Source organism: Hippichthys cyanospilos, chromosome 17 (assembly GCF_059441005.1).
Source record: "Hippichthys cyanospilos isolate Australia breed blue-spotted pipefish chromosome 17, RoL_Hcya_1.0, whole genome shotgun sequence".
Lineage (NCBI taxonomy): Eukaryota > Metazoa > Chordata > Actinopteri > Syngnathiformes > Syngnathidae > Hippichthys > Hippichthys cyanospilos.
This window is the reverse complement of record NC_142385.1, coordinates 17,057,912-17,079,138: the sequence shown is the minus strand read 5'-3', so window position 1 is coordinate 17,079,138 and position 21,227 is coordinate 17,057,912. Positions and strand designations below refer to the sequence as shown.

General features: G+C 62.3%; 4 protein-coding genes across 20 annotated transcripts in view; 2 read left to right on the top strand and 2 right to left on the bottom strand.

Moving 5' to 3' along the window:
- The window catches only part of syde1 (synapse defective Rho GTPase homolog 1), a 23,028-nt gene extending 5,166 nt beyond the window's left edge, over positions 1 to 17,862 (bottom strand). The window contains exons 1-5 of the mRNA XM_088438285.1: positions 16,896 to 17,862; positions 16,023 to 16,149; positions 13,079 to 13,199; positions 699 to 7,243; positions 66 to 277 (exon numbers count right to left, since the gene is read on the bottom strand). Coding sequence (XP_088294411.1) covers positions 66 to 277; positions 699 to 927 — 441 coding nt within the window. The 5' untranslated portion in view covers positions 928 to 7,243; positions 13,079 to 13,199; positions 16,023 to 16,149; positions 16,896 to 17,862. The remainder of the gene's footprint in view (positions 1 to 65; positions 278 to 698; positions 7,244 to 13,078; positions 13,200 to 16,022; positions 16,150 to 16,895) is intronic.
- LOC148410093 (transcription factor COE3-like) lies at positions 2,175 to 10,722 on the top strand. Of its 14 annotated transcripts, XM_088438326.1 has the most exons (16): positions 4,188 to 4,436; positions 5,018 to 5,174; positions 5,251 to 5,314; positions 5,491 to 5,546; positions 6,932 to 7,005; positions 7,078 to 7,146; positions 7,204 to 7,285; positions 7,645 to 7,762; positions 8,066 to 8,199; positions 8,274 to 8,400; positions 8,466 to 8,554; positions 8,977 to 9,042; positions 9,133 to 9,283; positions 9,349 to 9,534; positions 9,628 to 9,789; positions 10,379 to 10,722. In XM_088438326.1, the coding sequence occupies exons 1-16, from the start codon at positions 4,324 to 4,326 to the stop codon at positions 10,408 to 10,410; spliced, it is 1,680 nt and encodes a 559-aa protein (XP_088294452.1). In that variant the 5' UTR covers positions 4,188 to 4,323; the 3' UTR covers positions 10,411 to 10,722. The 14 variants fall into 14 exon arrangements, with proteins under 14 accessions (XP_088294451.1, XP_088294450.1, XP_088294449.1 ...); XM_088438321.1 differs by having other exon boundaries at positions 9,628 to 10,722; XM_088438325.1 differs by lacking the exon at positions 4,188 to 4,436 and adding exons at positions 2,175 to 2,480; positions 2,585 to 2,665; positions 3,457 to 3,548 and having other exon boundaries at positions 5,251 to 5,546; positions 8,977 to 9,283; positions 9,349 to 10,722.
- Positions 16,759 to 18,895, top strand: LOC148410091 (uncharacterized). Of its 4 annotated transcripts, none has more exons than XR_015868309.1 (5): positions 16,759 to 17,119; positions 17,251 to 18,114; positions 18,335 to 18,430; positions 18,511 to 18,573; positions 18,682 to 18,895. XR_015868309.1 is itself a non-coding variant. In XM_088438362.1 (4 exons), exons 1-4 carry the CDS (start codon positions 18,028 to 18,030, stop codon positions 18,739 to 18,741), a joined length of 285 nt encoding a protein of 94 aa, XP_088294488.1. In that variant the 5' UTR covers positions 16,802 to 18,027; the 3' UTR covers positions 18,742 to 18,895. The 4 variants fall into 4 exon arrangements, 2 of the variants coding, with proteins under 2 accessions (XP_088294488.1, XP_088294487.1); XR_015868310.1 differs by having other exon boundaries at positions 16,834 to 17,448; positions 17,841 to 18,114; XM_088438362.1 differs by having other exon boundaries at positions 16,802 to 18,093.
- On the bottom strand, positions 18,199 to 21,227 carry rpp30 (ribonuclease P/MRP 30 subunit). The gene is made up of 12 exons (XM_088438352.1): positions 20,684 to 21,227; positions 20,478 to 20,536; positions 20,336 to 20,392; positions 20,140 to 20,205; positions 19,984 to 20,055; positions 19,817 to 19,906; positions 19,635 to 19,751; positions 19,540 to 19,569; positions 19,434 to 19,471; positions 19,289 to 19,368; positions 19,157 to 19,216; positions 18,199 to 19,092 (listed from the first exon to the last, which is right to left on the bottom strand). The coding sequence occupies exons 1-12, from the start codon at positions 20,763 to 20,765 to the stop codon at positions 19,019 to 19,021; spliced, it is 825 nt and encodes a 274-aa protein (XP_088294478.1). The 5' UTR covers positions 20,766 to 21,227; the 3' UTR covers positions 18,199 to 19,018.

Here is a 21,227-nt window from a genome sequence, read left to right as displayed (position 1 = left end):
ACGCAGATGTGCCATCCCGGACGTCGCCCGTTCCCTTTTTGAGACCGTCCTCTGCCGACATTCACCTCATCCCGCGTTAAGGTCGGAGCGCGCGCGTCGGGGGGTGCGGGCGGGGATTCCGATCCTTGCCCCACCCGCCGCTGCCGCTTAGTTGCGTCGGCCATGGGTACGGACGAAGGGGCCCGGGGTTCTGCCGGCGCCTTCCCGGACTCGCTTTTCAAAGCCTGCAAAGGAGGGCCGGCGCTTTGGAGCATGACGTCGCACCGGGCCGGGACATCTGCGGCAAACACAGGCGACGCTCATCGAGACGGACCTTTGGACGCCGACGCTCCGACCCGCCGCGTCCCTGACCCTAACCCGTCCGATATTCGGCCGTCGTCTCGTCCCGGACAGGAATCGCTTTGTGCCAATGCGATGGGAGGGGGGCTGGGCGTGTACGCGCGCGCCCCCCGCTTGCATGCGCGCGTGTGAATGACGCCTCTGTTGCATCTAGCAAACACACTGCCGCTATTGACGAGTGAGCGCCGAGGACGCCCGGCGAGCTGGGCCGGACGAACCGGGCTCATCCGTCAAATCCCTCCCTCCCGCGACTGCGTGCAAATAAACAGGAAGTGCTCGGCGTGCCCGCTTTCCATCGACGTACGGTATACTTTGCGTTTGGCCCGAGAGCTGCGGCTCGCCGGCGGAACGCCTCAAACCTTCGTCCGGTTTGGAGGGCGCTCCTGAGCGGACCCGCGGGCCCTTCGCCGCAAGCGCTCGTCCGAACGCCGTCGGCGATGTCTTCGAGCCCTCGACCCTCTGAGCCGGAACGCGGACGAGTCGGGGCGGCGAGGCGCGCTCACCGCCGGCCTGTGGCTCCGTCTTCCTGCGGGATCGGCTCTTGCCCCGCAGCCGGGAGAAGGTTCTCTGGAGGAGAGGCTGGGCCATGGCCGGTCGGCCGACGGGCGTCCGCTCCCCTCCCCTCCGCGCTCCTTTCGCCGGAGAAGGCACAGACGGTCCGGGCGTTCCTTCACCGCGGCTTCATCCTCGCTCGCTCCTCTCGTCGTCTGTCGAGCTCTCCCAGTTGCAGAACAGGAAATGAATTCCGCGCATTCTTTCCCAAACTCCCCCCTCCGCTTCCATTTCCTCCTCCCACTCTCCTCGGGACACAGCTGCGGACTTGGCGGGAGGGGACGGGGAAAGGGGGCCGCCGGAGGCTCATGGGAATCGCAGTCCGGATTTTCTTGTCCGGGCCCCCCAAAACTCACCGCGGCGAGTTGCTTTGTTTGGGGGTTTGTTAGCGTTAGCGGCCCGAGCCGTCGTCACGCGCTTCCTGGGACCGAGCAGAGACGCGCGTGTGCGCGCCGCTCGCTTGTTTTGAGCTTTTTGTGCTTGCGGGGGTCCTGACCTGAGGCTGGCGCCCAAAATAGACAAGCGTGCAAGGAAAGCTGCAGGAAAACCTTTTTTTTCCCCCGCAAACCTTGTTGTCACTGCTTTGCTAACACTGAGAAATGAATATGCGAGCGAATGCTACATGTGGTCGTGATAACAAGTTAAATGCACGTTGTTTCTTTTCAGATTCGATTGAGAAATTTGAAAGGGTCGCTTTAGACGGGCGCAATGTTCAAAACGTTTTGCCGCAGAGCCAGACCCGGCCGCAGAAAGAAATGACCATTTTTTGTGGGGGATGCACACTTCTTCGACATAAATTTAGCCTGAACAGTGGCGTAATTACCCGTACATTACTACATCAGAACTTGAAATCGGCCTTGGAAGATGCAGCGCAGCCATGGCGGTTCTGCTCCTTGCGCTCCCGAGCTGCTGCAGCTAACCCTCCGAGCATGAGTTCTGACTTGAACGCTCCGCTCATCAGTGCTTGTAGGAGGGGGCGGCAGCGCTGTGCCGACTTTCGGCCGCGTCTTTACATGGCTTGAGTGTGTCTTGAAAAAAAACACGGATGTCCATTCCGATTTGAATTAGCCACGGAGGAGCCGCTCGATCGCCATTTCTGTAACCGGAAGCCATTCCCGTCCAATCGCAGTACCCGATGGCCGGCTACTCTGCCCGCCCCCTTATCTGTGATTGGCTGGAAATTGCCTTCTTTCTCTGCTCAGATTGGTCGAATTGAATGACGACAGATCAAGATAGGGCGAAAGGAGGGTTGGTCCTTTCGGTGTGTAAGTGTGTGTGAGTGCGTCTGTGTGGTCGTGGAAGATTTAAAAAAAAGAATAATAATAATAATTACACAGTGCGGTCCGATCGCGCTTTTGCGGGCACAGCAGTCTCTCGGGGCGGGCCCGGTCCCCCAATGCCCGCCCACGTCCCTTGAGAGGACCCCTTGCGCCTTTTGTCCACTGCGCGGCGGCAGAGTCCGCAGAACTGCGGCCGGCGTCAGTCAGCCGAGACAAAGGGCTTCTCGCGAGACGCCCTCGGTGGAGCGAGCGAGCGAGCGCGGACGAGGGGACCGACGCGAGAGGAGGAACGCTGTCATAAGTTTCCGAGTGAGACGTGCTTTGACGTGCCGATTGATGAAAGTGGTCAGATCTTGCAAGTCAAGACTTAAGACGAGCCAAACGCGTCTGCGCTTTTTTTTTTCTTCTCGGAGGCCGCGCGCGCAAGTCTGCGGAGCGCTGCCGAAACGGTGACCCGCGGAGACACGATGAAATCTTTCAAGGCAGGCGCCCACGTAAGAAACAAGGCTTAGGGTTAGAACATGTCATTGCGCAAGTGCGCGCGCTCTTTGACGCTGCGTTGACAATGAAACGATGTCTGTCAAAGTGCTCCGAAACGACACTCAGCACGCAGATGGCCATCCCGGTTTGAAGGTCACATGCTCCAGTAGGCTTTTTTTTTTTTTTTTTTTTTCCCTTTTCAGCAGAAGAAGCCTGACTGTTTGCCCCAAGGCTGACTGCTGCGTGGAGCTCCTCCTAATTGCCTCGCCCAGGTCCAGACAAAGGAAAAGGGCCGCCGGCGTGGCGCTCGGCCGTCGCTGTGCCATCGGTGTACCTTTTGGGATAGGGGCCAAAACTTTCCGTCGCGCTGTCAAAACGTTGCCCTAAAAGTCTCCCAAACGTACGTTGGAAACGGTATCGGGTTCCTCCTAAACCCAGGCTGAACCGTTGACGTGTAAAGTAAGCAAACACGCAAAGAAGCCGGGGCGCGGAGGAACGCCTCGACTCCTTCGCTTCTTTGTTTCGGCCCGTACCCTTTATGCTGCGCAGTGGGGACTTTTACTCGCGTCCCCCCCAAAACAAACCTTGCGTCTGCGTATGCAAAAATGACGTCCTCAAAAAACAAACCTTTCCTATGTGTGTGCGTATGCAAAAATGATGTAAGAATGTCATTATTACTTTAGGTTTTGTGTCAGGTATGATTGCGGATGCGCGCGTATATTTATGGCGGCCTTAATCCAAGCGAGACGTGTTGAATGGCAATCGGGCAGGCAGAAATGGAAATCCCAAGCCGCTTTTCTTTCAGGGCGGAGGCCGAGCCGAAAAAGCGCACGGAGGCGCGGCATCGCGGACGAGACGTGGTTGAAATTGGCGAGAAACTCAAACCCGGCGGCGGAAGTAAGAAGCGCCAGGCGTCGACAAGTCATGGGAGACGTCCCGCAGTGGACGCGGGAGCTGGGAAACGGGCGCGAGCTCCGGTGGAGGAGCGCTTGCCGAATGTCAAGCCTGCGAGTCCCGCGCCAGGGCGTCCCTCTTCTTCTCCCCTCCAGCTGCCCTTTTCCCCCAAGTCTCGGGGTGACCTCGCACGCACGCACGCACGCACGCACGCACGCACGCACGCACGCACGCACGCACGCACGCGGCCCGTCATCGCTCCCTCGGAGCGCCTTCATCCGCTTCCCCTCGCGACGGCCGGGGGAGGGGGCGGAGCATCCCGGGCGGGAGGGAAGGCGGGCCCTTCCCCGCCGTTGGTCCGCCGGCTCTCTCTCCGTCGCTCGGCCCGTCCTTATAAGGGCGGGCCCCGCCCCCCGCCGCGTCGCGGGGTTTCGGGGTTTTGACGCGGGGTCCTGCGGGGCCACGGGGCTGAGACTTCTTTGCCTCGTCGTCGACGCGCCGTCCTCGCCTCGTCTCGCCTTTGGGGAAAAGTCTTTGCTCGCGTTCCATTCGCCCCCGTCCGTCCTTCCTTTTTTTTCTTCGGCTTCCGAATTCCCCGACGCGACTTTGCCTTCGAAAGGTGAAATCGCATCCCAAGCTTGGCCCCCGGCCTCCGAGCGGGCCGCTTTTGACAAGTTCCGGCAGAAAAGACCGACGTCAACGGCGGCGGGTTTTCCCGCCGGACCCTCTCGCGCTCCTTCGCCGGTCCCGGTCCCGGTCCGGGCGCGCTCCTCGGGGGATGTTCGGCATTCGGGACGGGCTCCCGCGCGGGTCGGCGGCGGGCCTGAAGGAGGAGCCGTCGGCAACGGGCTCGTGGGTGCACGGCGGCGTGCCGGACGCCGCCGCCCAGAGGTAAAACATCGGCGGTCGGCGCCGTCCCAGAGGGATCGCGGGGACGCCCGCTCCCGGCCGCCGCGCTCCGTCCTCGCGTCCGTCCTCGCGTCCGTCCTTCCGCATCCCATCCCGGCCTCGTTTTGCCGCGGAAAAGAGGCGCAAAGCGTTCCTTTGACTTTGGCAACCTCGCCACGGAGTCACGTATTGAGCGCGATCGATCGGAGGAGCAAAGTGCAGACGTGAGCCGCGGGCGCCGCCTTCCTTCCGTCCTTTGCCTCCGGCAAAAGAAAAGAGCGTCGGCGCCGAACGTTTTGGTTCCGCTCCGGCCGAAAAGCCGCAGGCGTCCGGCCGTTTTCTCGACGGTTGCCTCGCGTCGCCGTTTCGTGACGCTCCTCCTCGTCTTGGAGGGACGAGCGGATCGGGCTTCGATCCGTCCCCGTCCCAAAGCCGCTTTGTGGGTCTCCCGCTGGCGGCGCCGTTGTTTTGGCCCGGCTGTTTTTCCGCATTTTCACTTTTTCGCTCACGATGCGTAACCTTTTTCTCGGGCTCGGGAAACCCACCCGCGCCTTTGCTCTTGTTTTTGTGTGCGCGTGCCTCAGCGGGGCGGGCTTAGCGCGAGCCCACTTTGAGAAGCAACCGCCGTCCAATCTGAGGAAGTCCAACTTCTTCCATTTCGTCTTGGCGCTGTACGACCGGCGCGGTCAGCCGGTGGAAATCGAGCGCGGCGCCTACGTGGACTTTGTGGAGAAGGAGAAGGCGAGCCGCCGCCGACGGAGGCTTACGCTCAGGGGTCGCCGAGCCCTGACCCTCTGCCTTTATTCTCGACTTTTAGGAACCCACGGCGGAAAAAACCAACAACGGAATTCATTACAAACTGCGGCTGCTCTACAGCAACGGTGCGTTCCCTTTGCGCCCGCGCGCATGCCACTCGCGCCGGCGGAGGGATGGTGCGGCTCCGGCGCCTCCCTGCGCGTGAACGTGGCGGTCGGTGAATGTCGTGTCCCCAAAGGCAAAGGTATCCAAAGCGCTTTTCTTATTGTTGCGCTGCGCGTGTGTGTTTGCGCGCGCACAGGAGCGCGAACGGAGCAGGACCTCTACGTACGACTCGTTGATTCCGCCACCAAACAGGTGAGCTCTCCCTCGGCGGCGGCTTTTCCGCGGCGTGCGGTGTCGGAGCCGCTTTGTGTCGCCCGACGTTTCACTATGACTGTCGTTCCCGTGACAAGCGGCGTACCCAGAAGTCCGGCGGCTCGCCCCGCCAAACGAAAAATAGCAAAAGTTTCCTCTCCGCTTCTGAATGTTGATTAATTTTAGGATTGCTGTTGACTTCAAAAAAAAAAACAAAAGAAAAAAACAAGCATCCATTCATTTAGAGCCGCTTCTCCTCACCCCGGGTCACCGGCTTGCAGCTTCCTATCCCGGGGCGGTAGGCGGGGGACACCCCGGACCGGTTGTCGGCCAATCGCGGGGCGTTCGGAGACAAACGACCATTCGCGCCTGAGGGCAATTTAGAGTGTCCCTTCCGCCGACCGTACGTGTTTTTTGGAATGCGGGAGGGAGGGGACCGGAGCGCTTGGAGAAGATTTAAGAAAAAAAAGATCAAATCTCGTCCCGCCGCAAACCAGCCCTCCCGTTCGGAACGACAGCGCGCCGCCGCGCGGCGGAAAGCTCCCAATCGGGATGGGCTCAAGGACTGCGGTCAAGGATCCTTTTACGCGTCGGCTTGAGAAGAAAAATTCAAATCGAACTTTCTCTTCAGCGATTTTGTGAAACGCTTTCCTCAACTAAACAAAAACAACTCCAAACGTTAAGTACGTAGGTGCATGGTTTTTTTAAACGCATAAGGCAGGATCGCTCCTTAATTGGAGCGTATCGTGAACAGAAGCGACGGGAGGGACCGATTATTTGAATCGAGTCGAACGCCGCCCCCGTCGTTCTTCTCGTCGGCCTTTGCGGCCTTTGGGGGCGTCGAGCTCACGAGGGCGGGCCGCGCTGTAGTTTGTGTCGGTCAAAATCCTTCCAAGTGTGCTCAACCATCATTTGACGGTGGCGTGATTGACCACGAGTCTGATTTTTGCAACGGCGTGTTGACGTTGCTTTGGATGTGACGTGATGGCGATCCATCATGTAGAAAGGCGTCACCGGGATGAGCGGCGCGAGCGAGGAAACAAAAGCCCGGCAAGGCTATTGCCTTCACGTCTGTGTCTTACTTGGTGCGCGTGTGGGTGAGCGCGTGTGCTCGGGGGGGTTCTTCTAAGTCGGCGCCACGTTGCGGTACGCTGTCGCGCCGCCCCGGCCCGGCTTTTTCAACGATGCGCACGCTCAAGTAAATAGAGGAAGACGAAACGGAAAGGCGTCCCTGCATATTTTAGCGGCGGGTTTTTTTTTTTTTTTACCCCGTCGTACCCTATAATATACCCATATGACACGGTGCCGAGCCGCCTGCCGCGACCCCTCGTTAAATCGGGTCCCTCCAAAACGACGGGGCGCCCGGAACCCGGCGTGTGCGGCAGGCCATCGTGTACGAAGGTCAAGACAAGAACCCGGAGATGTGCCGAGTTCTGCTGACCCACGAGATCATGTGCAGGTAGCTCGGCGCCGGCTCGTTTGCGGCGGGAGTCGGCAGATGAGCCGTTTTTTTCACCTTCTGTGCCGTCAGCCGCTGCTGCGACAAGAAAAGCTGCGGAAACAGAAACGAGACGCCCTCGGACCCGGTCGTCATCGACAGGTAGATTGTCACGACGGCGGCTTTGGTCCTCCTCCCCTGAGGTCTGCTTGTTTGCAGGTTCTTCCTCAAGTTCTTCCTCAAGTGTAACCAGAATTGTCTGAAAAATGCCGGCAACCCGAGAGACATGAGGAGATTCCAGGTGACGCGCGCCGTCGAGGAGCCGCAACCCGCGCCGAGTCGACCCAAACGTATCCACCGATGCAGCCCTTAATGCCGGCGCGCCGCGTTCCGACTTCGGCTCGCGTGTCAAATGTTTCGAAAGCGCGGCGGCGTCCTCCTCGGTCGACGCGGCGCGGCGCGATTCATCGAGGGAAAAGGATGCCGAGGATGCCGGGGATGCCGGGGATGCCGACGCCCCCTCCGCGCGCAGAAACGTAGAGGCGCTCGCCGTCGCCGACTTTGCCGACGGAACGCTCTGCCGTTTCATTCCGGAAACCCGACCAATTTTGTTAGCCCGCTCACCGACCCGACTTTTGCATCGCGCGTTCGTCTTTGCAGGTGGTGGTGTCCACGACGCTCGACGTGGACGGACATGTCCTCGCCGTCTCGGACAACATGTTTGTGCACAACAACTCCAAACATGGCCGCCGAGCTCGGCGACCGGACCCGTGCGAAGGTACTTGAAAAACGAGCGGGCGCGTTCAGGAATCGCGTCGTCTGTCCGCTTCCGACGCGCGCATCTGCCCGACGGGACTGTGCGCGGGTCTGCCCGCCCGGGGGAAGGGGCCGGAAGCGCCCGGGCCTCCCCGGGGAGGATCCTGTGCTCGTCGGCAGCCGTGATAATTAAAGATGGTAACCGTGGAGACCGCGCGAGCGCGTCAGCCGGCGCGTGCGTGCGGGATAGCGGATAAAAGCCGCCGCGTAACGAAACGGTTCGGCAAAGCAAAGTGGGAGAAAGCGCCGCGTTGTTGTGGCGCAGCGGCGTGCCCGTGCATCAAGGCCGTCAGCCCCAGCGAGGGATGGACGACGGGGGGCGCCGCCGTCATCCTCATCGGGGAAAACTTCTTCGACGGCCTCCAGGTGGTTTTCGGAAGCATGCTGGTGTGGAGCGAGGTAAGCCGCGCGGCCCGCCGGACCCTAACCCTACGGCCGGCGCCGGCCGACCGTCGTTTCCTCCGCCCGTCCAGCTCATCACGCCGCACGCCATCCGGGTGCAAACGCCCCCCCGGCACATCCCCGGCGTGGTGGAGGTCACCTTGTCCTACAAGTCCAAGCACTTCTGCAAAGGGGCGCCCGGGCGCTTCATCTACACGGGTGAGGCGGGAGACGCGTCCGGCTCGACCCGGCCTTTGGAACCGAGCCCGCTTTCTCTTCGCCAGCCTTAAACGAGCCCACCATCGACTACGGCTTCCAGAGGTTGCAGAAGGTCGTCCCTCGCCACCCGGGGGACCCGGAGCGGCTGCCCAAGGTAGACGGCTATCCGAGCGAAACCCGCCGGAGCGGCCGCCGCACGCCGCGGACGGACGCGGGCCCGCGCGCCACCTCGTCGGGAGGCTTTCCGTCGGGGCCGGCCAAACGTTCCGCCTGACGTCATCGAAGACCGCGATGATGTCGCCGCGGCCATTTTGCCGACGCCGGCGCGCGCGCGCGCGCGCGCGACATCCGAAAAGTCTTTTCCATCCCCAAACAGCCGACATCGCTCGATACGCGTTCACGCCTGCGTGCCTTTGGTTTTAAGTCCGTTGGCAAACAAGGCAAATCGGGAAATCGGCGAGTGCGCTCATGTGGCAAGAAAGGAGATTGGCCTGCGCACACGCCGCGTTTGCGCTTTGTGTGTATAACGCGGGCCGCTCGGCGCTGATGCGGCTCCCCGCTCCCTCCCCTCTACAGGAAGCGCTGCTGAAGCGAGCCGCCGACATGGTGGAGGCCCTGTACGGCCCGCCTCCCGGCAACCAGGTGAGCCCCTCGCACCCCGGCGCGCCGCCAAAGGGGAGCCGGCGTTCGCACGCTGCCTCGCCTCGCCTGGCCTGGCCTCGCCTCGCGCAGGAGATGATCCTGAAGCGGGCCGCCGCCGACGTGGCCGAGGCGCTCTACAGCGTTCCGCGCGCCGGTCACGCTCCGGCCGCCGCGCCCCACGCCGTGGGGGTGGGCTCCTTCGGCGGCCAGCTGCCGCTCAACGTTGACGACGCGGCTCAAGGTCGGCGCGGACCCCCGCTCGTCGGCGCCCGATCCGCTTTGACCTCGCCCTCCTCCCCCCCGCAGGCGGATACGCTCGCAACGGCCGCCAGTCCCCTCGAGGATACGCCCACGGCTCCGCCCCCCAGCAGAGCAACTACGGCAACGGCGCCTACGCCAATGGCGCCTACGCCAACGGCGGCGTGAGCAACCTCGGGGTGGCGTCTTCGCCCAACTTCCTCGGCGGATCCTCTGCCGGCTCGCCCTACGGCAGTAAGCGGAAGGCGACCGGTCACCGGGCGGCGCTCGGACGCTCCCCACATGGCGCCGGAGCTATAGAGGCCCTTTATCCCTTTGCGCTCTCAGTTGTGGCGACCAGTCCCACCATGGCGGTGTCCAACTGTAGCTCCGCCCACGGCGTCTTCGCCTTCTCTGCCAGCGTAAAAGCCAAGAGCGCTTTTGCGCCCGTGGTTCGTCCCGCCTCTTCCCCGCCGCCGCCCAACAGCTGCGGAGTCAACGGACTGCAAGGTGAGCCCGCGCGCGCGTTGCGCTCGCTCCCGCGCGCGTTGCGCTCTGCGGACTTTGCTTTGGGCTACATGTGACTTGGCTCGCCGGCTTCCATAGCGTCCGCGCTCAAGCCGGTCCCTCGCGGAGCCGCGGGCTCCCCCGGAGCGTCCGTTTGAGCGGCCCGCTCCCTGGGGCTCCGCATTGGCCCGCTCGGATGCCGGCCGCGCTCTTTTCAGAATTCGTCTTTCGAGTTACGCGAACCTCCGGGCGGCCGGAGTCGAACGGGTAGAATCTGCCAGATAAAGCGTCCCGCGTCCGACGCCGTCTCCCGGCTTCCCGCTTGCCGTCCCTTTGGGCGGGGCCCCAGCAAACCCTTTGGGATTTCAAAAGGAAGCGAGCGGGCCGACGTCGAAAAAAGGTTCCCGCGCGCACCAAAGACAACCGATTGCTTATTGTCCTACGATGGTATTTCGGTCCGCTTCTTATTGAGTTGAGTCGACGAAAGGACCGAACGTGTTCTGCGGAATGCGGCAAAGGGACTTTGGCGGGCGGGCGTTGGCTCTCGGGAAAACCTTTAAGCCTGAGCCCCTTTGTGTTTGCGATGGTGCAGCCATGTCGGGCTTGGCGGCCCCGCCCATGTAGACGACGGACGGGACGGCGAGAGCGCTCGTCCGGGAGGCGAGCCCGTCTTTTCCGGCGCCCCGTCTGATGAAGCCGCGCCCCGGCTCCACCCCTCGCACCTGCCGTTTGTTGTAGCGGTCACCTTTTCTCAATGTACCTTCTGAATGTTCCTAGGCCGTAGACTGTCTGCGTGTGTGTGTCTGTGCACGTGTGCGCGTCATTTTCGAGCGGAACAAAAATAAAGCTCGATCGAAGCTGGAAGCGTTATCCTCATTTCGCAAAACTTGGTGTCTTCCCACATGCAGAATAAATAATAAAAGATTGAAAAATGCAGCCCAAGTTCCTTTCTGGACGTTGAAACAAGCTGGGGGTGGGGGGGCAAGTGGCAAGTTTCAATGGAAAGAAAGATGCCCGCGAACCCCCCGACTCACTTTTCATTCTTTGCTTCGGCGCTCGTATTGACGGCTGAACAATTGAAAGCCCCGGCCGTTCAATTCAAACACGCGCGAGTGAAACGACAGGCTGAAACGTGCCAGTCATTCTGAATGAATATCGTGGGATTCATTACAAAGAAACGCGAATCACTCCAAAGCACTCGCGTGTGTTTGTGCGCACGTTTGTGAATAAGCGGGTACTGTAGTCGGAATCCGCCGGCCATAACCGCGCTCGAGCTTCATCCTCCGCGTGGGACGTCGGCGCGATCCGACTCCGCTTTCCCGTCGGCCTCCGTCAAACGAGCGCCGAAACCGAGCCGGGCCGACAAAGGACAAAGCGGGCCGGTCTGACAAAGCCGGCGGCTCGGCGAGGGAGGGGCGGCGCGGGAAACGGGCCCGGGAGCGCTCGGGAAAACGCGGGGACGGACGCCGGGAAAGGACGCGGGCGGAGTTTCGCCGAGCCCGGTCCGCGGCCGCGTTTCGAGTCCCCCCGACCCGGCCGAGACCAAACGTGGTCTTTCTTGGCCGACGGGCGTCCCTTCGACTTGGTTGACCGGTAGAAAGCACGCGTGCCCCCGTCCTGTTTTTTCTTGGAGCGCAGAGTGGAAAAGGGCTCGTGCCGGCGGAGCCGTCGAAAAACCAAAAAAGGACGGCGACAAAAAAACGCAGGGTCTGGATGGGCTTTCTTTGGCTGACGGTTGTGATTTCCGCATCACCTCCGAGCTAGTTGACCGCTTTCACAGGGGGTGAGTTGAGAAAAACGAAAGAGAGCGCGCGCGCACGCGCCCGGTTTGTTAACGCTCGACGCCGATAAAAAAAGTATGATTATTTTTCTTGGAAAAGTTGCCCGTGATGGATGTCGCTAGCACATTCCACTCGGGCCAAAATAAGAAAGTCGATTATTTCTTATCATCTTTGTTACATTACAAGTACTTTTATCGGTCCGCGGTCTGATTGGCTGTCACTCAGCCCCGCCCCTTCCCCCCCCCCAGTTCACCGCTGCGGCACTCATACGTGAGAGGAGGTTGTGGGGGGGGGGGCTCTTGAGTGACAGAGATATTAACGCCCGGGAAGATTTGCGCTGCGATTTCCTACATGACGAATGACCTGCTGAGGATGAGGATGACGACGATGACTATCGGCCTCCTGCGCGGGAAGCCGGCCCGCGCCGCCTCCCGCTGGGCCGCGCCCCGCTCGGCCTTTCCCGCTTCTGTCCGTTCCCGCTCCGCGGCTTTCCTCGCCCCCTAACCCGAGGCGCGCAGACAGGCGGCGCTCGACAGGCGGCGCAGACAGGCGGCGGCCGAAGGTCGGAGGGCGGGCGATCGAGCGCGGCAGCGACGCGGACCGACGGCGTCAAAGCGTCGTCGTCGGGCGGGAGCCGCCGCACGATACGGGGTCCCGTTCTTGAAAGGCGTTTCCCCCGGAGGATGGCGGCGGGCGCGGCAACGTTCAATCGCAAGTCTTCGGGAATTGCGTGTCTGCGAGGTGCTCCGGTTGCCATCGATTGACCGTCACCGCCGCGACGCGCCAAACCCAGCGGGTTGAGCCGGACAAAGGGAGTCCCAGACGGTACGCCGCGAATCGCCGCAATTAGGACAACGGCATCTTGGATTCCGCCCCGAATGCGGCGCGCGCCCCCCTCAAACAGTTTGAATGGCGTTTGGGGGAGGTGCCGGGCCCCGGGCCATGTCCCGCCCCCGCGACGCAGAATTTGAGGCTTCTTAGGATTCCGTCCCGTCGCCGCCGAACGTTCGGCCGGCGTTCGGATGACGGCGGGGGCGGGGCTGCGCCCGCGTGGCCTTTTGGCTCGTGAGCGCGTGGCCTTTTGCTTTCTCTGCGCTTCGGGCCTTTCCTCTCCTTTGTTTGGGCGGCCGCACCGGATGTTTGCTGAGTTTTTGCACCTCGTGGGTCAAGATCGACGGCGGCTTTGAGACCACGTAGGAAAAGCGGCGCCTTTGTCCGAGGCTCGACCTTGGCGCGCTGACGAAAGGCGAGCGTCCGGGGCGCAAGCGCGCGTTCGTGCCCCGCGTCGCGTTCGTGCCCCGCGTCGCGATCGTGCCCCGCGTCGCGATCGTGCCCCGCGTCGCGATCGTGCCCCGCGTCGCGATCGTGCCCCGCGTCGCGATCGTGCCCCGCGTTGTCGATCGAGTCGCGAGGCGCAAACGGCGACGCGGCGTCAAAGTCAAAGCGCTCTCGGCCAGCGGTAAAAGCGGCCCGCCCGCTTTTCTCCGCGTCTCGACTGACGGAATGCCTACCGCCGGGGCCCGGGCTTGCTTCGGTCCCGGCGCGGGCTCCTTATTTGGCGTCCGGCGTCGGGACGTCGCTCGTTTCTTTTTCTCCGGATGGATCCCGGCGGCCGGTCTCCTTTGGGTCCCCCTGATACAAAGGATAATGGGTTGAAAGCGCCGCCCAGCGAGCGGCTACGGACGGGAGGCGCTTTTGACAGCCTCGCCGGTTCAAAAACGAGCCGCAAATAGGCCGCCGCGCACGATGGGGGCGGCCCAAAACGCCGGGCGAACAAAGGCCGCCCCGCCGAATCTGCGCGAGCGGCGGTCGACGGTCCGAAGCCTGGCGGAGCGTCTCCAAGGTAACCGGCGGGAAGTGACAACGGCTGCTACGTTTGCTCATTAAAATCACAAGGTGTTAACAGTATGCCGCTAATTGATCTTTTAGAACTGACAAAAAAGTTGCCAATCGCACGTTTTTCTCTGTTATGCTGGTTTTGACAGCGCGTTTGCACGGGCGCACGCGGGCGAGGGTGTCAGGCGGCGCGCGGCGGGTGAGCTGAAGGTCGCGAGTGTGAGCAGGAAATGAAACAAGTTCAATTAGCGTACGTTGACACGTGTGAATTTGCGTGGAGCGACAAAAAGTCGGGTGAAAGAAATGTTCCCTTTTCCGCATACTCGCGACTTCCCTACGCCTCTATCCGGAACGGTCGGGCCAACCGCCGCCACGTCGGTGGAGTGGTCGCCTGGTTGTTGTCCCGACGCCGTTCGCCTGCCTTTTAGCGCGCCGGGCCTTCTCCCCTGCGGTGATGCGCTTCCGCGTGGGCGGCAACGTAACGGAGGGCGACCTTTGCGATCGGGGGCGACGCGCCGGCGACGCGCTCCGAATGATGTTGAGGGCGCGCTCGCCGGCGTCAGCACAAAATGTCCCTTTTTAAAAGGCGCCCCCGGGGGAAGACTCGTCGCTGACATTTTGTCGGAAGCCGTAAAGCGGGGGGCCCGAAGCCCGCCCCCCGCAGCCCATTTGGTCTTTCGTTTAATATCCGTACTCGCCGCGACTTCCCGCGCGCTCCTGCGCGGTCGCGCGCCCGCGAGACGGAACGGCGGCCGGCCGAGGCCCGCTCGGCGTCTCGCCGGCGCCGGCTTCCGAACCCCGGGGCCCGTCGGCCGGGCGGAGCCCGAGACAAAAGAGGGGCCTCGACCTTGAGCGGGCGCCCGGAGGGCAAAGCGCTCGTTGGAGGAAATGCGTTTTGGGCGGCGGCGAGCGACGGAGATGGACGCGCCGCCGGCGCCGCCGCCGGCCCTTAATAAAATCCCGCCGGCTGATATGATCAAGCATGAAGTACATTACAAAGGTAATGTGAATTTAAAGCCACTTCCCTTCATTATCAAAAACAGTGAGCCGGCGCTGCCTGCCGCACTCGCCGGCCCAATTTATGAGGCCCACTTCCTCAATCTAATAGAAGGATTCAGGTGTTACTAATGGAGCGGCCGGCGAGGTAATAGACGCCGCATAATGGGCACGGGAAAGTCGCGGGGCGAGCGGGCGAGGGAGGGAGCGAGCGAGGCGGACGGCCCGGTCCCGGGCTCGCCCGCGTCCCCCCCGCCCCCCCCCCCGGGGGCCGTCCCGGGCTTTGTCGCCTTCCGCCGCCGCCTCGGCGCACTTGCCTCGCGCAAATTGACTTCACCTCTGCTTGCGGTGGGAGCCTGCCTGCCTGCCTGCCTACGTGCGAGTGTGTGTGTGTGTGAGAGAGAAACCACTCAACTGAAACGGCAGCACTAATTAAAAGTGTGCTGAGCGTGTGTGTTCTTGTCAGCTCGGGCTTTAGGCTGCGGGGCCTGTGAGTTTGTGCGCCAGCCAGCCGTTTGATGTGGTGTCGGCGCACTTGTGAACTCTTAAAGGGTCAACGCGCGCACACTTTGTTTCTGTCCATTTTCCCATTTTTCTTCCCCGGCTTATGTCATTGTGTCTGTCGCGGACGGGACCCCCGCGCCCCCCGCGAACATCCATCACTCACTTACTGGAGCAACACATTGCTCCCCGCGCACAGGCGGACGAGCGCCATTACCAGGTGGCAGTCAAGCAGAAAAGCTTGCTAATGGCGGGTCGGCGGCGTGCCCGCGCCCGTCTTGACCACTCGCCGCCTGCTCGCGACGCGCCCTAACCCGGTGGCGGGACGAGCCGGTGCAATTTGAAGCCTTGCGCTTGAGAGAAAAGCCTCCCATCTCACATCTATCTGCCGGCCCAAAATTCTCCCTATGTTAGCCCGTGTTTCACCGACGCCAAATCCCTTCGAGCGTACCGTATAGCAAAAAGATGACGGCGGCACCAAAATACGAGGACGTGCTTTGCCGCGTCGATGGAAATCCCAGGACCTCCGCTCGGTCCATAAAGCGTATGGAATGCGGACGTTTCTTCGCCGCGCCCGGCCGTCTCCGGACTCTACAAAGGAGGCCGGAGGGTCTCTTTGTGAGCGCAAACTATTTTTCCTTTTTCGAACTTATCTGAGCGTAGCGGCGAGTGACGGCGGCCGCCCCCCGCTAACCCGGCGCGCGGCGCTACCGCTCCCCCTCCCCCCTGCCCGTTCCCACATTGCGTCGCGGCGCTTCTTAAAGGGGCCCCGCCCTCAGTCTGTGTGGTCACCCCGTTCGAGCGGGCCGCGGCCCGCCCCCTCCCCCGCGCGGAGGTTCCGCGCAGGTCCCGCCGGACGCAAGCGCACAGCCTGAGGGCGGAGTAGAGCTCTTGCCGGAAGGCGCGCCCTTAGCAAGTTACGGATGCGCGTGGAAGAGCGGCGCTTTACTTTGGAGCCAAACCGCCTTTGTTTGTACTAGATTGTGCATTAGGGCTCCGGGTTGGGGCCGAGCGCGGGAGTGTCGCAACGCCTCGAGAAGAGAAAAAATAAATAAATAAAAGACCAGAGGCGCCGAGGCCGCGAAAAGTGAAGCGCCGAGTGTCGAAGGAGCACTGTAGTACCTGCGGCCGGTCCAAAGGCTTTGCATTCATCTCCGGAATCTGCGCGGGTGGCGGGGACGACCGCTTTTGAGCGTCCGGAGAGGCGCGGGAGATTCGGCGCCGGCACTCGCGCCACGCCGCGTCGGACCTGGCCCGCAACGACAAATCAGTCCACAGTCTTAATATACATAGACGTAAGAGCTTTAGCTTTTATTGCTTCATTTTGCCGTTTCTCCTTTGCTCCCCTACGTTTCCTGCGTCCGTGCGCGATCCATTATTTTTAAGACTCACGCCACGTCGCCGACACCCGTTGCGCCCGACACGTGCCGAGGGCAGACGACTGGACCGATCGCCATTCCGTCTATTCCCGTAACTTTTTTTGTTTGTTCTTTTTAACCTCTCTACGCGCGCCGCAAGTCGCGCCCCCCGGCCGCCGAGGCGTCGCTCGACCCCGAGGTCCGACTCGCCGGCCCCTCGGTCGCCTCGGGGGCCCCCCGCGGCAGGTGAGCTCATCTCCTTCCCTTTTATCGGCCCCGTCAAGTCCGTCCGTCTGCTTGACGAGCTCCCTTATTAGCTCGTTAGCTCATTAAAGGCGGGAGGGTCGTTAAAGAGACAAACTGACCATCTTTCACACGCGCCCGCGCACGCGCGCTCGCGCACACAGCAGCTGGGGGAGCGCCACATTAAAAGTCTCATTTTTGCCTTTTATGGCTCTCGTTAATGTTTTTAGGGACCCGCTAATGACACGGCACGCCCGCGCCGAGTCGTTAGCGTTTAGCGAGGGTGCCGCTCTCGACCTTTAGGACGCCGGCGGGCGAAGGAGACTCGGAAAGGCGCCGCGCCGTAGCGACCCCTTCCCGCCCAGCGGAGAAGGCGGAAAGCGCAAAAGCTGACCTCCGACCTCGCACGACGACAGAAAGGAGGGTCCGCTCCGGCGTTTGGCGCGCTCCCCGCAGGCCCGGCCTCAGGTTCCGGACGGTCGGGCCGAGGCCGCCGCGAAGACGGACTCGTCTGCCGCGCGCTTCTCTAGGCGCCCGGGACAAACGGCGAGCCGGTCATCTTCAAGCGGCAGAATTCCCGCGGGGGCTTCCAATCGGCTCGGCCGCGCTCATCCGCTCGTATGTTTGCGACGAGCGACTCCGGCTCGCGTTCGGTCGCGTTGCCTTTGTTTGGCTTCCGAGAGCCTCTGGCGTCATCCAGGACGACCTTGAAACGGCCTCGCTTGTATTGTTTGTTTGTCGCCGGTAAGGAGAAAGTCACGTCGGGTCTTCGGCCTGCCCTCCCGAGCCCAGGCGCGAAGAGGCGGCCATTCAAGCGAGGTGGCGGCCGCAACGCGAGGCCTTTTCAGCAGGCGGCCGCAGCTCGAGGCCTTTTTCAGCAGTCTCAAACGCCACGTTCAACGCGGGTTCTTGTGAGCAAATTTCTGTCGAAGCGAAATAGGTGAAACGTAAGTGCACAAAGAGCAACTTTTCTTCGTTCGACCGGGTGCCTTATTTCTCTTCTTCTTTTGCGAGTCTTGACCGAGCCGCAGGACGGGTCAATTAGTCCGTCTGCGAAGCTCTGCTGCCGCCTTTCGACGGAATCGCGTCACCGCAGCGCAGAAAAGCCGCTTCGCTTTCGCTCGTTGGACACCGACGCCATTTTCTGGCGTTCGCGAGCGAGCGCCGTTTCCGGTGCCCGTTTCACAACAAGATAGGAGCCGCGGGCCGACGGTCGCGCGCCCGGCAGAAGGTCGAGCGACCTTGCTGAAGATGGCCTTCGGCGCCGGATCGTTCAGCTACAGTTGAATGGTTTCCACGGCGTTTTCCGGCTCCCGTTCTTTTGCGCTCAACCCAACAGTGAGGCGGCGGAGCTTTTACGTTGAAGATGATTAGGCTCCTCGGAAGTGACGTCGGTGTGACGCAGTGAATTCGAAGTCTGCTCCGGCAGGCGCGACTTGGCCCAGGTCGCCCTTGGTGTTGGAGGACGGGCCCGGGCGAGCCGTCCCTTCTTCCGGGGTTTCGCTTCGAGCTAAGCGGGCGTCAGCATGCAGCGCGAGCAGCTGCGCAAGAGATGTTGGCGGCCGGAAGTGGATGTTTGGACCCGCGGACCGGTGAGCGGCGAGGATCATACTGTACGTGCGCTTTTCGCATCCGCCGCTGCACTTGCGCGCGCGTTTTGGATGGTGCTGTCGGCGGTGTAACACGACTCGCGTGTCGTCGTTGAGTCTCGTGTTTATTATCCGTCATTTCGCGGCTTTCCGTTTCTAAGTCATTCAGTCCGCTCGTCGAGATTTGCGTTCGCCAAACGCGCGCGCGACTTCACTTGGGTTTTCCTCTCGATCGGCGGTGCAGAAGAAGCGGCTCCGTTTGGAGGCGGGGCTCGCAGCTCCGACGGAAACGCTCGCGACGCACGGTGAGGAGGCGGCCAGGGTTCGGGTTCGGGTTCAGGTCAGTCTCGGTTGCCGCGCCGGCCGACATTTTCGTCGTCGCCGCTCGCTGTTGTGACGAGTGCGCGCTCGTGTGCGCAGGAGTGTGCTTTCAGAACCGGAAGTGCACCGCTCACTTGCTTCAGATGTCTCGCGGGCGAGCCGGTACCGTAGCGGAACTGCGGCACACATACGAGAAAGTCACATTTGTGCGGCGCGATCGTTTTGCACTTGCCCTCGACCCCGCACCGGCTGACGACATCGTTTTTTCAGGGTCACATCAACCACATGGCGCCCGCAGGAGGCGGGGCTTCGGCAGATCGACGCTGCTGACAAGAAGTGCGAACGGGGAAGGGATGGAGCTCTCTCTCGTCCTTCACCGCTCGGATTTGGACTCCCTCCACTCTTTTCAGCACCACTTCCTCTTGCTCGGCAAAGACACTTCATGTACCTTTTTTCCAAATAAAATACACACGTCTCAAACTTCTCTATGGAAATCAACTTGGACTTTTATTGACACCCCCCCCCCAAAAAAAACAACAACAACAACAGCTGAGGGTCTGTCAGCCTAGCACCCCGCCAGCCGGACGCCGGAGGGCGGGCCTTTTCTTCAGGGCCCGCTCGCTCGGTCGACGAGCTGAGTTTTGAGTCGCTTGGCGGCGGGGGCGCCCTCTTCGCTTTCGCCTGCCGAGGAAAACAAAACGGGATTATAGACGCCGGCGCCTCCGGCCGCGGAGCCGCCACGTACCAGGGGAGGCGGCGCAGCTCTTTTTGGTGGAAACGACGCCGCTAGCCGTCTTCCGGGTTTCTGCGACAGGCAAAACGACCGTTATCAACCGGCTGGCGACATAAGCCCCGCCCACTTCGCCCGCCCGCTTACTCGCGTGCAACAGGAGCGCACGGCAGGTGGCGGAGAGCGAGCGCTTGGCGTCCTCCTCCGACAGAGCCATCAAGGAGCATCTGAGGGCCCGTCAGGAAAACGCGCTTGCCGGAAGGCGGCGGGCAGCGGGCGCGCTCAAGGATACAGGTTGATGATGTCGTAGGGCCCTCGCAGCTCCAGGTGCTGCAAACGGACGCGCGTCATCAAGACGGAGGAAAGGCGGGCATGCGCGACGACGGGAGGAGCCGCACCTGGGTCGCGGCGCTGGTCACCAGCACGTTCTAAAGGACGGCAAAGGCGGGGGCATCACCGACGGGCGGGCGCCGGCGCGCTCGCGGGTTCTCACCTTCCCTTTGCAGGCCTGCGCCAGGCTGACGGCGTTGGCGATGGTGTAGCGCCTCATGCCGGCGTCTCGGACGGCGGCGGCGTACGACACTTCCAGGGCCACGCCCCTCTCGGCGGCCTGCGCGCGCGGACCGCTTGAGTCGGCGCCCACCCCATCCGCAGAAAACGCAAAGCATACGTCACCGCGTTGAGCGGAGCCCTCTTGAAGAAGAAGCCAAGCTTTTCCGTCAGCGCCACGCTGATCACGTCCACCTCCATCTGCGTGCACGCCGCCTGCAGCGCAAATCGCTAACCCGTGTCAGATTTTGCACATTCCTGCCATTTCGGGAGTGCGCGTGCACACGTCTCACGTGAAAAAGTTTCTCTGTGGTCGGCTGGACCGCCAGCAGGTCGAAGGCGGCGTACTCGGCGAGGTTCGGCCTCTACGCATGCGCACGGGCACGAGTTCCGCTGGTCAAGAGGCTCTCTCGGCGCCGGCGCGCGGCGACGCCTTGGAGACTACTTACAAAGTGGCCGAGCTCGGACAGCACCAGCGTCAGTCTGCTGAGCACTCGGATCGGTCGCGAGCGACCCTGACGCGCGCCAAAGCCAGGACGGACAGATGTAGTCGCGGGGCCAAAGCCAGGACGGACAGATGTAGTCGCGGCGCGGCGCGGCGCGGCGGGGCGGGGCGGGGCGGGGCGGCGCGGCGGCGGCGACTACCTGGACGACGGGTAGCCGGTCGATGAGCTCCTCGAGCGGTTTGGGGGGCGGGATCGCCTGGGGAGACGGGAGAAGGTATTCGCGCGCCGCGCCGCGACTACATCTGTCCGTCCTGGCTTTGGCTTTGGCGCCGCCGGCTCACCTCTTTCTTGTTGCGGGTGGGCTCAAACGTGTAGTTGACGGCCACCGCCGAGTAGCCAACTGCGCGCAAAGCACATCGACGGGAGTGTCGACTTGTTCCGTGCGCGTGCGCGTGCGCTCGGCTCGCCGCCGCCGCCGCGCGGGCTTAACTAAAAGGTCGGCGCCGCCCGAGCGAGCGCTTCGGCCCTTTCGCGTCGCGACACTCACGATGGGCTGCCGTGTCGACGAGCTGCTGCATGTTGCTCTTATCTGCCGAGAACGTCACGTTGAAGTCCATGAAGAGCGGCATGGCGACGAAGAGCGCGGCGAAACGCCTTGTGGGAAAAGAAGTCCTTGCGCGGGTCGATTTGGGACGCTTCCGCCGGCGGCCGGAACTCGCTGGCCGGGTGCTTTCCGTTGGCGGAAATGAAGCCGCCGGCGTCCGTCTTACGTTGCCCACATGGGTGCCTCAAGTTCAAATTTTCTCTCCGAAGGTGAAGTATCCGAGCGTTACTCACAATACCGCCGCATCATGTTGACAGGAACGGCAAGCAGGGGAAAAGTAGCAAAGCCCGTCGGGACGAATTTCGCCGCGAGATGCTCGCCTAACGTCGCAGTTGACGACACCGGAATAGTCGAGGGAACGAACGCTCGACGCAGACGGCGAAGTGGGCTCGCCGAGGGGCTCGAGTGACTGACTGACGGACGGACTCCCTGGGCAAGAGGCGCACTGCTCTCAGGCGCCAGTGACGGCGGCAACGTAAAATGGCCG

What these genes read in the sequence shown, in the direction of transcription:
- rpp30 (XM_088438352.1), bottom strand. Translation starts at nt 20,765, where the DNA reads ATGCCGCTCTTCATGGACTTCAACGTGACGTTCTCGGCAGATAAGAGC. An exon ending in CGCAGGCCTGCAAAGGGAAG is followed by an intron (nt 19,570 to 19,634) that starts GTGAGAACCCGC and finishes GCCGTCCTTTAG; the next exon opens with AACGTGCTGGTGACCAGCGC. An exon ending in TGCGCTCCTGTTGCACGCGA is followed by an intron (nt 19,217 to 19,288) that starts GTAAGCGGGCGG and finishes TGCCTGTCGCAG; the next exon opens with AAACCCGGAAGACGGCTAGC.
- LOC148410091 (XM_088438361.1), top strand. Translation starts at nt 18,028, where the DNA reads ATGCAGCGCGAGCAGCTGCGCAAGAGATGTTGGCGGCCGGAAGTGGAT. An exon ending in GGGTTCGGGTTCGGGTTCAG is followed by an intron (nt 18,431 to 18,510) that starts GTCAGTCTCGGT and finishes TCGTGTGCGCAG; the next exon opens with GAGTGTGCTTTCAGAACCGG. An exon ending in GATGTCTCGCGGGCGAGCCG is followed by an intron (nt 18,574 to 18,681) that starts GTACCGTAGCGG and finishes TCGTTTTTTCAG; the next exon opens with GGTCACATCAACCACATGGC.
- LOC148410093 (XM_088438313.1), top strand. Translation starts at nt 4,324, where the DNA reads ATGTTCGGCATTCGGGACGGGCTCCCGCGCGGGTCGGCGGCGGGCCTG. An exon ending in GCATGCTGGTGTGGAGCGAG is followed by an intron (nt 8,200 to 8,273) that starts GTAAGCCGCGCG and finishes CCGCCCGTCCAG; the next exon opens with CTCATCACGCCGCACGCCAT. An exon ending in CGTTGACGACGCGGCTCAAG is followed by an intron (nt 9,284 to 9,348) that starts GTCGGCGCGGAC and finishes TCCCCCCCGCAG; the next exon opens with GCGGATACGCTCGCAACGGC.